The sequence below is a fragment of the Phacochoerus africanus genome, chromosome 9, assembly GCF_016906955.1.
Source record: "Phacochoerus africanus isolate WHEZ1 chromosome 9, ROS_Pafr_v1, whole genome shotgun sequence".
In the NCBI taxonomy this organism is placed as follows: domain Eukaryota; kingdom Metazoa; phylum Chordata; class Mammalia; order Artiodactyla; family Suidae; genus Phacochoerus; species Phacochoerus africanus.
Genome location: NC_062552.1, coordinates 76,697,089 through 76,710,923, shown reverse-complemented (window position 1 = coordinate 76,710,923; position 13,835 = coordinate 76,697,089). Strand labels below are relative to the sequence as shown.

Genomic DNA, 13,835 nt, shown 5'->3' with positions numbered 1-13,835 from the left:
ACTTTGTTAAATGGCTGAACTATTATTATTTTGTCTCACTTCACTGTTTGCCTTTTTCTCTGTATTTTCTCATTTCTCTGATTAATTTTTTAATATTTATTTATTTAGTCTTTTTAGGGCCACACCTGTGGCATATGGAGGTTCCCAGGCTAGGGGTCAAATCAGAGCTGCAGCTGCTGGCCTACACCATAGCCACCGCAATGTGGGATCCGAGCCTTGTCTGTGACCTACACCATAGCTCACAGCAGTGCCAGATCCTTAACCCACTGAGTGAAGCCAGGGATCAAACCTGCATCCTTATGGATACTAGTCAGATTCATTTCCTCTGAGCCACAACAGGAACTCCTGATTAATTTTTTAGACTAGAGTTTTTCTATAGACAAAAAGGTAGGCAGAGGATATGAGTGGGGTTCTATTTTGGGAAGGCCTCATTGGGTCCTGCTTGCTTACAATCTGAATAGACATGTCTTCAAAGATATACAAATGGCCCAGAAACACATGAAAAGGTGTTCAAATCATTAGCCATTAGGGAACTGCAGATCGAAATCACAAGATACCAGTTTACACTCACAAGGGTGGCTGTAATTAAGAAGACAGGTTATAACAAGAGTTGGCAGAGTGTGGAGAAATTGGAACCCTCATTCATTGCTGGTAGGAATATAAAATGTTGCGTCCTCTGGAAGTTCCTGAAATGGTTAAAATTGAGTTATCACATGACCCAGCAACTCCACTCCTAGGTGTATACCAAGAGAAATGAAAACATATGTCTCCACAAAAACTTGTATACAAATGTTCATAGCAGCACTATTCACAATAGCTGAAAAGTGAGTATTAACCCAAATGCCAATTAACTGATGAATGCAAAAATAAAATGTGGTATATCTGTACAATGAAATTTTAGCAACAAAAAGGAATAAAGTACTGATACATGTTACAACATGTATGAACATTGGAAACATGCTGAGCAAACGCAGCCAGTCATAAAAGATCACGTATTCTATTATTCCATTTTTATGAAATATCCTGAATAGGCAAATCTGTAGGAAAACACAAAGACTGATGGTTGCTTAGGGCTGGGTGGGGCTGGGCGGGGCTGGGCATGGTGGTTGAGGGGAAAGGGAGAATAACTGCTAATGGGTACTTTTTTTAGGGGGTGATAAAACTGTTCTAAAATTGTGATATTTGCCCAACTCAAAATCATTGAATTATATTCTTTAAATGGGTAAATCAGTTGGCATGTGTATTAAATCTCAATAGAGCTGTTAAAAAATTGTTCAGTATGTATGTGCTAATGTTATGAATGATTGCCAGTTCATGTAACTGTTGAAATAGAAAACAATAAATTTAATGATCTTGTGTTCTTTGCCAATAGGTTGAGTCCTGGGAGGAGTTCTATGAAGATTTACTGTATTATTAACTCCAAGATTTTCCTGTAACAAAAGGAATGGTGGACAAGTATTTAATAATCAAAACCAAAACAAGGCAGTGTAGTTTTTGTCACTGATTTCATAATGCATGTAATCAGAATTCCAAGAAAAGGAAAGACTTGTGACCTAATTAGACAAACATGAGATTTTCGTTGAAATGGAAAATTTTCATAATACATTCCTGATAAACAGCACAAAAACTGTTCATTAATTGACTAAGTAGGCTGTCAAGGAACCCTGAGCTTCCATGCTGTTTCTGAGAAGCAAATAAAAGCTAGAGGCAAAAGCCTGGGGACTGGATACTTAGCTCTTGCCTTCTTCCTGAGTCCAGCAAGGTATTTAGAGACCAGGATTTTTCTACCCTGGTTGCTGAGATATGGAAGCTATTCCTTGCTTAATTCCAGAAGATGGTTCCAAGTCAAAGAAATCATTTTTCCAGTCTTAGGTCAGCTCCACAGCTGCAGGTAAAATTCAAGACCATGATTCTCCCCTGTGGTGCTTATTTCCCAAGGCAGACCATGTAACTATTAATGCCCATCCAGTTGATTTTATCAGCCTGTAAGATGCGGGAGTGAGATGACATTTTTCCAAGTATTTTGAAGGGTTCCTTTAATGGCTCGGCAGTAATAAGCCCTACTTCAGTATCCATGAGGATGCAGTTCGATTCCGGGCCTCGCTCAGTGGGTTGCCCTGAGCTGTGATATAGGTCTCAGATGCGGGCTTGGATCTGGCATTGCTGTGGTGTAGGCCAGTGGCTACAGCTCCGATACGACCCCCAGCATGGGAACTTCCATATGCCCCGGGTGTGGCCCTAAAAAGACCAAAAAAAAAAAAAAAAAAAAAGAAAGAAAGAAAGAAAGAAAGAAAAAGAAAAAAGCATTTGAAAATCTTTCAAAGAAAAGATGAGGCAGAACATGGTGAAATTCCATGCATAGGCTGAGTTTGAACCAGGTTCTTCAGGGACCCCTGTGACCAGGGGCAAATCTCCTAACCCTGAACTGCCTTCCTCAATTGTTAAACGTCTTCCCCTTCATCTCCCCAAACTGGTAGGAGGAGTGTTGGGGCAGCACCCATGGGATCTTTACACAGTGCCCCCAAGTGCGCAGGAAGCAGGTGAGTGACCTTATTGTACGTGTCTAAACTCTGGCTCTGGGCTTCTCTGGGCCAAACTCTCGTACGTCCAGATGAAAAAAGCTCAGATATGGAAGGATTTCTCCAAGATCACACAAAGGCCTTGCGGGTCTGTGAGGTGTCTGGCAAGGCCTACATTGGAACAGCCGCTTGGAATGGCGGTTCCATAACGTGGCCACCTTCTTAGACCAAAGCCAAGGCCTGTCACCTAGCGGCGGATTCTGACAAAGCAAGGGAAACATCGGGAAAAGAGTCCGGGTACTGCGGCATTCAGGAGCCAATACGCTCTCAGCTCGCGCAACTAACTCCTTTTTTTATTGGACCTTTCCAACAGTCAATCAATCATTTTCTCAGTTTTTACTGGCTTAGCTCCAATCAGTCTACTCAATCTACGAATCACACGCTTCTTTCCAAGAGCATCTTTAAGTGGTGAGAGCACCTCCTAAGTCTGACGAATTTAGCCAGTTCTTCTATTTCATTGGCCGGTCCCGGCCCTTCCTCTCGTACATCCTGTTCGGGCCGGAAGTAAGAGAGCCCCCATTCCTATTGGCTTAGATTTGCAAGCCAGTGGTCTCTTAAGTCCATCAAGACATCAGCTCTCAGGAAGTACGGTTCCGGAAGGGGCGGGTTTTGTGAAGATGGCGGCGCCGGTAAGTGTCGTGTGTATCCTTCCTAGGCTTGCTGTTCTGGACGTTTCTTTTCCCCGCAGTGGTTTGAGGCAAATTATTGGCGCGAGGGAAACGTGGTGATGAAAGTGGTTTCAGGGAGGCGTCCTCCCTGCCACAGCGGGCAAAAGCAGTAATAGGGAGACGGGGTTGGGGCTTACAGCTTCTTTCCAGTAACGTGAGGGGCCGGCCGGCTGTGAGGCGAGGCTGCTTGTATACCACAGCGGGAAGGCAGGAAGTCTGGGATGTTTGAAGGAGAGAGGGGACTTTTCCACCACAGACGTCAGGTCTTATAATCCTAAGGAAAGAATGGCTTTTCTTTTTTCTCCCTTCGGTAGGAGGTGCTGGAGTCGGACCTGCCAAATGCTGTGGCACTTTTGAAAAACCTTCAGGAACAGGTGAGTAATGGCACCCCTTTGGAATAGATTAGTATTAGTCACTGATGGGCTTTGACTGTGTGTGCCTCACTTCTAAACTTTGGTGATTTGGGAGCGTATGTTTGAATAACCAAATGCCATAAGAGCAAAATGATTTAATGCAAACCTTTTCAGGCTACAATGAAAAGTAATTGATTTCTGCCTCTGAAAGAATACAAAAACTCCAGGAAAAAAGCAAATGAATCAGTTTCTTTTGTTCTTGTAGCTAAGGAAACTGAGAAAGGTGATATAGTTTACCATTTGAGTGCCCAGATAATATACTTTTATATAATTCTATGCATTTAAAGTTCAGTCTGTACAAAGCTACAGTGTTCTCATCCCTTTCCCATGGTTTGGTAAGATGGCCTCTTTACCTTTTTAAAGAAGTAGAAAGTTTTTTCTGTCTTTTGAAGAAGTATCATAAGCTGTTTCTTCTGTTTCCCCGGAACTGAAAATAAGAGAGTGATGTACTTTAGGCAGTGTTCCAGATAGTTTTTAGGTGGCATTGTTTAGCTTTTGCCCTTCACAGCTCACAGAGATGACCTGATGTATTCTAGTCAGTTGTTTTGTTTGGATTAATTTCAGGTGATGGCTGTCACTGCACAAGTGCAAGCTCTGACCAAAAAAGTTCAAGCTAAGGCCTTTCCTACAGAAAAGGTAAGACAATTGAAGAGCAAGCATCCTTTAAATTGATGGTTTTTGTTTTGTTTTTACATCTGCACCTGGGCATATGGATGTTCCTGGGCCAGGGGTTATATTGGAGCTACAGCTGGGGCCTAAGGCATAGCCATGACAACACCAGATCCTTAACCAACTGAGCAAGGCCAGAGATCAAACCCACATCCTCACAGAGACAGTGTTGGGTCCTTAACCCACTGAACCACAATGGGAACTCCTGACCTGATGTTCTCAGCAGTTCTTTCCATTGTAGATTAATGAGTATCTTTTGTGTCCTAAGTGCTGGAGCTTCGAAGATGAGTAAAATCCAGTTTCTGTGCTGAAGTCTAGTAGAGGAGGCAGGTGAAAGCAATAGGTATAAGCGGTAGCAGTCATGTTGACTCATGATGAGCAGCTGTGCAGGCTGAGGAGTGAGATTAAATAATTACCAGAGGAGCAAAGGAAGTTAGGGAGGGCGTTTCAAAAAGAGGTAATGGAATTGTGAGAAATAAATGGGAGTCAGAGGGACAGAAAGAAACAACGTGTGCAAATGCACAAAGACGTAAAAGCATGGTGATATTCTGGGAAAGGAGGTAAGTCATGTAGGGTGGTTGGCTGTACATTTTGTGTGTGTTGGGATGGAAAGGGTAAGGAAATAAAACTGGAAGAGTAGTCATTCTGTGTAAAGAGCTTTGTAAGCCAACTGAGGAGTTACTGTTGTATTTCATTTAATTTAAAACGCTGTTAATTGGGGGAGTTCCCGTCGTGGCACAGTGGTTAACGAATCCGACTAGGAACCACGAGGTTGCGGGTTCGGTCCCTGCCCTTGCTCAGTGGGTTAACGATCCGGCGTTGCTGTGAGCTGTGGTGTAGGTTGCAGACGCGGCTCGGATCCCGCGTTGCTGTGGCTCTGGCGTAGGCCGGTGGCTACAGCTCCGATTGGACCCCTAGCCTGGGAACCTCCATATGCCGCGGGAGCGGCCCAAGAAATAGCAACAACAACAACAAAAAAGATAAAACGCTGTTAATTGGGGATATATCACTTAATATATTAAGAAAAAAATGCTGCTCTTTAATCTATGCCATAATGCTAAGATATCATTGATTTAAAGATGTATCCTGACTTCAGGGATGTCAAAATGTCAAGATGATGTGTATCTTAAAATTAAATATGGTAGTTTTCAAATTTAGATCTTGTAGAACCTTCTCAGGGAATCACTGGGTACGGGGCAATATAGAAGGTCTCTGGATCCCTCATACCTGCTTGAACTGGAAAATTTGGGTGTTACCTATTTTGTGCATTGAGCTTTCTCCTAAGATATTTAAGCAAAATATTCAACAGAAATATGAAAATCATTATCATTAATAAAAATCATTGATGGATTTTTAAGCATGAGATTTATAGCAGATTTGTGTTTTAGAACGATAGCTAAGTGAATTTTTGATACATCTTCATTTGCCATTTTTTTCTCATCATTCATTTTTGTTGACTTTTTTTGTTTTTGGCATTTTTAGGACCGTACCTGCGGCACATGGAAGTTCCCAGGCCACAGTGGAATTGGAGCTGCAGAGCTGGCCTCCACCACAGCCAGAGCAACATGGGATCTGAGAAGTCTTTGACCTTCACCACAGTTCATGGCAATTCCAGATCCATAACCCACTGACTGAGGCCAGGGATCCAACCTACATCCTCATGGATACTAGTCAGTTTTGTTACCACTGAGCCACAACGGGAACTCCTGACCTTTCCTGTCATGTTCCCCCACCCCTCCACACACACACCTTTTTTTTTTTTTTTTTAAGGGCAGCACCCACACCATATGAATGTTCCCAGGCTAGGGAGTTAATTGGAGCTGTAGCTGCCGACATGTGCCATAGCCACCACAACATGGGATCTCAGCCACGTCTGCGACCTACATCACAGCTCATGGCAACGCCAGATCCTTAACCCACTGGTTCAGGCCAGGGATAGAACCTGAGTCCTTGTGGATACTGTCGGGTTTGTTAATCACTGAGCCACAACGGGAACTCCTTGTTTCTCATTTTTCAATCTTTGCTTTTTATTCCTTGTTTTTCTCTCATTCACTTGTAACCCGTTTTGAACTTGACAGTGCCCAAGCATGTCAGAAGAGCCTATTTCTCAAATTCTTGGCTGTCTTTTTTTCTGAGTGCCATGCTTTGATCCATTCTAACACCTTTTTGAGTTGGACTGCTCTTTTGTATTTTAGATCACTATGTGTTTGTTGAACAGATATTTATTAACTTTCAGGATCGAAGACTTTTAGTAGGTGCTTTACTGGTTACAAAGTGCTCTCACATCTTATTTGAGCCTCATAATTACTTTTGGGGGCAGGAAAAGAAAGGAAAGGAGACTGAAGTAATAATTTACCCAATATTTGACTATTGAATGCCTAATTCAAAGTTAAACTTGATTTGTCTCTCTTTAAATCCTTTCCTTGTCCTCCTGTGTCATGCTAGCATTGATCGCAAGAGCTTAGCATGTTGATTTAAAGATGCCCAGGGCTTGGAGTCAGACTGAGTATGAATCGCAGCTGTACTCCTATAACTGTGTAATTTTAGGTAGAGTATACAACCTGTCTGAAATAGGTCTCCCACAGGCTGTGGTCTTTTTCATTTTCATTTTATTCAGTCACGGTGACTTTTTAAAAAAACTGTAAGTCTGCTTACACATGTAACTTTTTTTATTTAAAATAACAAATTAGGATTTTCTGCTAGTAAGTGTAAGACACTTAATTTTAGAAAGTTTAGAAGATGTGTAAAATCACAAGAAAATTAAACCAATATAATTAAATTCTGAGATAACCACTGAAGTTCATTTTTCTTTCTTTTATTATAAAAGTTATACATGCTTGATAGAAAACCACTTTTACAGTACAAGTACTCCAGTTTTTCCTTTGTCTCTATCCCCAAGGATAGCATTTGTTAATTGTGTTATCTTTCAGACATTTTTCTATATATATAAAATGCACATATCATACTGTGTCCCATTAATTGAAACCACATTATTCAAACTTTCTACACGGTTTCTACACCATGTACAAAGTGTATTGACATAGAATTAATTCCATGTCAGTATGTATAGATCATTGTTCTTACTTGTATCATATAATTCCATTGTATGGGGATAAAATCAGTTATTGGTTAAACTAATTTAAAATTCACTGTATGGAGACATTTTGGGTTGTCAGAACTTGGGGGATGGCATCAATGGGTAGAGGCTGGGGGTATTGCTCAGCATCCTTAGTGCCCAGACAGCGCTAAACAACAAAGGATTATCTGTCCCCAAACGTCAATAGCTCTGAGTTTGAGAAACCTTGCTATAGTCATTTCGGGGGATGCTTTATTGCTTTTCTTGCTCTTACTGTCTTCCAGTAATTCTCTGAGTTTTGTTTCTGTGATGTTAGCATAATTTTCTCTGTGGTGGCCATTTTAGGTACAGCGACTTCCTTGAGACTACTCCAGATACCTTATGTGAAGTGATAGGGGAAAAATTTGAACTTGGAAAAAATTATCCTGTTTGCCCTAGGTTCTCTTCCTCATTCTCTGGTTAGAACCGAATTTGCATGTCTCACTGTTTTGTTCAACTCAGGGTCTCAGCCTTTTGGAAGTGAAAGATCAGCTGTTGCTCATGTACCTTATGGATTTGAGCCATCTCATCCTACACAAAGCCTCAGGAGGGTCTCTTCAGGGACATGCTGCAGTTTTGAGACTGGTGGAGATTCGCACGGTATGAAACATTTGGCACCTTAAAGAGTTTTAGGTTTCTAAGTTCTGAACTCTAGGACCATCATACTATAGCTCTCATTTAAGGGAGGAAAGCAAATGAAAGAAAGCATTTGTCTTCATTTGCTCTGCTTTGTGCCTATTTTGCTTTATCTGGCATCTCTAATGTAGAGACTTTGGAGTTTGCTTAATGTTAAGAAGGACATGTAATCCTGTTTAACTATATTATAGGTTTTGGAAAAGCTTCGTCCTTTGGACCAAAAACTGAAGTATCAAATTGACAAACTGGTCAAGACTGCAGTGACAGGCAGCCTCAGTAAGTCAGGGGAGCTTTGCAGGGAGAGGTCATTCATTAAGTTCCAAATCCTGTAAAATCTCTTGGGTCTTTTATTTTAGGTGAGAATGACCCACTCCGTTTTAAGCCTCATCCCAGCAATATGATGAGCAAGGTAAGAGGTTCCATTGTCCTGAGGGATCTGAGCCTGAATGAGCCTTGTGATCCTGGACCTCCCTGGATTCTCTTACTACTTGATTGTTGATTCCCACCTTGTGCCTTAGGATGTTGAATGTGAGATTCCCCTTTCTCCTTTTTGTTCATAGTCCCACCTCCCCAGGTACTCTAGCTTTGGGGTTTCTTATTGCTTGTTTGACTAACACTTGCTAAGTTTGTGGACATTATGTTGATTTTGTAGTTGAACTCTGAGGATGAAGAGGAAGATGAAGCAGAGGAAGGCCAGTCTGGGGCTTCAGGGAAGAAATCTGGAAAAGCGACAGCTAAGAAATATGTTCCCCCACGCTTGGTTCCAGTGCATTATGGTATGAACTGTGGCTGCTGCCTTCTCACCATGAATTGTGTTTCTCTTCTCTGTTCTGAGATAACCCTTGCTGATTTTTATTGCATAGATGAAACAGAAGCTGAGCGGGAGAAGAAGCGCCTAGAACGAGCCAAGAGACGGGCATTGAGCAGCTCTGTCATTCGTGAACTAAAGGAGCAGTACTCAGATGCCCCAGAGGAAATTCGTGATGCTCGACATCCTCATGTCACTCGCCAGAGCCAGGAGGATCAACACAGGTCCGAGTTCTTACAGTTAGATATTGTTTTGTGGGAGTTTCCTGGTGTGTGGTGGTTAGGATTTGGTGCTTTCACCACTGCGGCCCAGGTTCAGTCCTTGGTCTGGGTACTGAGATTCTGCTTTAAGCTGCTGGAAGCGGCAACCGGAAAGAGTCGTTTACGTTTTTTAAAAGAGAGAAATTGTTTTGTATGCTGTGGAGATCTGTTCTTTTGCTTTGAATGAATATGATTAAGTCTGATTCTAAGAGAACCCACATTATTTAAAAAGTGGAGTATAGGAGTTCCCGTCGTGGCGCAGTGGTTAACGAATCCGACTAGGAACCATGAGGTTGCGGGTTCGGTCCCTGCCCTTGCTCAGTGGGTTAAGGATCCGGCGTTGCCGTGAGTTGTGGTGTAGGTTGCAGACGCGGCACGGATCCCGTGTTGCTGTGGCTCTGGCGTAGGCCGGAGGCTACAGCTCCAATTCGACCCCTAGCCTGGGAGCGGCCCTAAAAATGGCAAAAAGACAAAAAAAAAAATGGAGTATAGAACTAGGGGTATGTGTCTTTTTTTTTTTTTTTTTAATTTAATTTTCCTCAACTGTTGAGGCTAAGCAAATGCTACCTGGAGATAAATATATGCAATTCTATCTAGTAGGGCTTTAAAATTCTGTTTCACTATCACAGCTCTTAATGTTGTGCAGAAGGCAAGCAAGTCAGGTTTTTATAACAGCATGGAGAGAGCTAGGTAAGTTCAGGGGAGAAAGTAGAAAAGCGGTTGTAACTTGAACACAGACTCATCAACTTTGCCCAGGTGGTCATCTCTACAATTGGCAGATTTGAGTGAGAGGGCCCGTCTAGGGCATCCTGCTTATGGAGGTGAGACAGCAGTTTTCTGATAACCATGGTGTAAATAATTATATGGATGGGCTGTGAGTTCATCTCTGGGGAGGAGGGAGGTTCTAGCACAAAGAACATTTCATTGAGGAGCACTGATTGTCATCTCACTAAATACCATGTTAACCTGCTGTGACTGACTGAACAAACGGTAAGTAAATGCCTGGGCCTGGTGCTTGGCTGCAGCTTTCTGCCTGTATGGACTGAGCATGCCAGAAACCGTGTCTGTATTTCTCTGGCAGGATTAACTATGAGGAGAGCATGATGGTGCGTTTAAGTGTCAGTAAGCGAGAGAAAGGACGGCGAAAACGAGCAAATATCATGAGCTCACAACTTCATTCCCTCACACACTTCAGTGACATCAGTGCTTTGACAGGAGGAACCCCTCATCTTGATGAGGTGAGGTCCTGTTGCAAGGGTGGGAGGCCACCTTCTTGCATTTCAGTTCAGTGTACGTGGCATTGCCATGAGGAACTTGGGGAGCGACATCAACACGTGGAAGTACACTCCATTCCTTCCCTTCTCTTTGTGTCTCCAGGATCAGAATCTTACTAAGAGGCAGAAGAAGGTACCCAAGAAAGGTCGGAAGAAAAAAGGTCAGTGAATGGCTAGGATTTGGGTGATCAGGTGCAGGATGGGGTTTACAAATGGAGATGCCAACTCTGGCTTTGCCATCTTAGGTCTTACCAACCCCTATAGTGTCTCTAACATACTGGGCATTAATCTCTTTAAAGGTGTGGCCTTTGTTTTTTTTTTTTTCTTTCCCAAGCTGAAAAATCAGCATCATTCACAAGAGATTTCTGGATTCTATCTCTGAAGATCCTATAGCTCTTGTTCAGGCTTCCTTAAGTAACTATAAAAGTGTCACTTGAAAGAACCATTATCCCATTTCAGTTTCCTTCCTAATTGTAATCTTTTGTCCTGGGAGAATATAGAGAGTACTGCCAAGAGGAGCTACTCCTATTGGACCCTTCCCTCTAGATGTCCTTTTTTCTGTCCCTTCTGCTTTCCAGCTGTCCTTCACCTCATTCTTGGTTTCCCTTCCTTTCAGGTTTTCGGAGGCGGCGGTGATTATGGGTGTACATATTTATGTCTATTTTTTGTCATCCTGGGATACTTCTAATTTCACTGTGTTTTTTCCCTTGGAATTCATTAATTTGCTCTGGACATGTGGAAAGATGTTTATTAATAAAATTGATTTTACTTTTAAATTGAAGCCCCTTTTGCACATGTATTGTATGAATGGAATCACTGGGTATCGGGTGTTTTTGGTGAGATGAGAGGGTGATGGAAAAGGGAAAGATGAGATTTTGGGGAGAATGAGAAAGTTGGTTTTATATGGTTTTCTCTGATAATATATTTTCCCAGAAACTAGAAATTGGCTATTTAACCAAAAAATATTAAGAGATTAGAGTAGCATAATCCACTCTTTCAACCCCACATTTTCCCAAATCCTGTATATGTTGTCATAGTGGTAATACAGATAATCCGGAATATATAGATTTTAAGATTTATTAATTTATCTTGCTGGCCACCAGGTGGCATTAGTGGTTCAGGAAACCTCCTTTCCTGCTTGACTGTAATCGAAAGCCAGATAGACCCTTTCCTCATCACCAAGAGTTACTCTTGCCTCTACTTCTCTAATGCTTTTATTTTCTTCCTAAAGTAGCATGGACATAGGGCTATTCTTAGGCCAGTTATTAAGAGTTAGAATTTCTCTGGAGAAAATAGTAGATTGAATGAGAAGAGTGTGAAAAGTCAACATAGTCTTGTGTTTTTCAGCCTCTTTGACCTTCCTTCAACAAAGGCTTCAGTTTACCAGTTAGTAAGAACTTGTGGAAGAATAGCCACCAAGCAGGCAGACAGAAAATTCCTAAAGACCAAAAGAATGCAAATCCCACGGACATATCAACCCAAGTCAGGAGACTGGTGGGAGTTACGTATCTGAAATATTCTCTTCAGAGAATGATTTCTATTAGTGAGAGATCTCTCTTGTCTTGGATAATATAGACAGTGAAAAGAGGAATGGGAAGATGGTTGAGTCTACAGATGGAATTCATTGGAGTTAATGACATGTCATGGAGAGGAATAGAATGTGGATCATTGCATCACTAAAACCTTAACTGGTCTGTCCAGTTGGAGCAGGGGTCTGTTTTCAGCCAGCTGTAGCCTGGTAGAAAGAAGAGGCAAACTAGTAGTACCTTCTCTTAACTGTGATCTTGGGCAATTCACTTTATATCTCTGGCCTTTATTTTTCTTCAGCCAAAAAAAAAATTTTTTTTAGACTGAATCTCTGAGATTCCTTTCAAACCAAAGAGAACTGTTTCTCATGGATTACATGAAGATGCGCTTACTTCTGGGGTTTTTGACTTAGTCCCTTGCAGAGCTGAGTGAGCCTGACGTGCCCAGATCCCTCATACTTCTATTTCCTTGAGTGAATCTAAGTAAAGAGCCCCAAGATCAGGTTCAGAGATTCTTTATCCTTTCTGGCTAAACTAGACAAGAGGTTCAATTTAAAAATGCTTTAGTTAGGAGTTCCCATTGTAGCTCAGTGGGTTATGGACTTGACTAGTATCCAGGAGGATGTCGATTCGATCCCTGACCTTGCTCAGTGGATTAAGGATCCGGCATTGCTGCAAGCTGTGACATAGTTCGAGGGTATGGCTTGGATCCAGTGTTGCTGTCGCTATGGCCTAGGCTGGCAGCTGCAGCTCCAGTTCCATCCGTCGCTTGGGAACTTCCATATGCCACAGGTGCATCCCTAAGAAGAAAAAAAAATGCTTTAGTTAGAACTACTGCTTTTTTAAGAACTAACTATTGCATTTGTTTCTGATTTATTAAGATTTTTGGATTTTAGGGAATTGTCGCAGGAAAAGAGGTGTGCCTTTTTTTCTTTTTAAGCTAGTACTTTGTGATACATATTGAACTAAGTACTTAATCCTTACAAAATATGTGTCATCTCTATTATACTAATGAGATTGAGACACTTAGATTCTTTGCCCAAGGTTACACAGCTAATGAGTTAGAGAACCAGTGCGTGGAGAACACAGGAGGCTGGAGAATCACATGAGTGTGTCCTGGGGTTCATGAACATCTTCAGATTTTGTTTTATTTTTGTTTTATATATATATAATTTGTTTTGTTTTTGTTCTATATATATATAATTTATTTTGTTTTACTTTTGTTTTTTATGTATATAAAGTTTATTTTTTATTTTTGTTTTATATATATATAAAGTTTATATATATATATATATATATAAATCAGTTGGTAGTTTATGACCTCTTGATCTCCCCTCCCTATTGCACCATTTCTGTTCAAGGCCTTGCCTTTAAAGAAACCACAAATTCCAGGAGTTCTGTCATGGTTCAGTGGTTAAGGAACCTAACTAGTATCCATGAGGATGCAGGTTCGATCCCTGGCCTAGCTCAGTGGGTCAAGGATCCAGTGTTGCCGTGAGCTGTGGTATATATAGGTTGCAGATGTGGCTTGGATCCCACGTTGCTGTGGTTGTGGTATAGGCCGATTGTACCCCTAGCCTGGAAACTTCCATATGCTGTGGATGTGGCCCCAAAAAGACAAAATACAAAAAAAAAAAAAAAACCCAAAACCAAAAAAATTCCAGACACTGTTCTGGCATCCTAGTGTTATGGAGCCAACTGAACAGACAGAAATCTCTGCCTTTGTGGATCTTATATTAATTCGATCCAGCCTTTAATATCAGGAAATGATGTTATCCCTGGTGTTCTAGGTAACAGACATTATTTGAAAGAGGTTTCCACAAAAAGTTGAGTAATTTCTGATAATATTTGCCGCAGAGTTACAATGTTTAGAGTACATTGTCAACA

At 41.5% G+C, this 13,835-nt stretch overlaps 1 protein-coding gene across 1 annotated transcript; it reads left to right on the top strand.

Annotated features, from left to right (window-relative positions):
- The first annotated feature begins 3,126 nt into the window (after positions 1 to 3,126).
- Positions 3,127 to 11,203, top strand: NGDN (neuroguidin). The gene is made up of 11 exons (XM_047796506.1): positions 3,127 to 3,208; positions 3,562 to 3,621; positions 4,225 to 4,296; positions 7,907 to 8,044; positions 8,272 to 8,356; positions 8,437 to 8,489; positions 8,733 to 8,856; positions 8,944 to 9,112; positions 10,230 to 10,386; positions 10,526 to 10,583; positions 11,039 to 11,203. The coding sequence occupies exons 1-11, from the start codon at positions 3,197 to 3,199 to the stop codon at positions 11,056 to 11,058; spliced, it is 948 nt and encodes a 315-aa protein (XP_047652462.1). The 5' UTR covers positions 3,127 to 3,196; the 3' UTR covers positions 11,059 to 11,203.
- Positions 11,204 to 13,835: the final 2,632 nt, after the last annotated feature.

Bases quoted from the DNA above. Each gene is read 5' to 3' on its own strand.
- NGDN (XM_047796506.1), top strand. The intron at 3,622-4,224 runs GTGAGTAATGGC...GATTAATTTCAG, and splicing joins TGAAAAACCTTCAGGAACAG to GTGATGGCTGTCACTGCACA. The intron at 8,857-8,943 runs GTATGAACTGTG...TTTATTGCATAG, and splicing joins CTTGGTTCCAGTGCATTATG to ATGAAACAGAAGCTGAGCGG.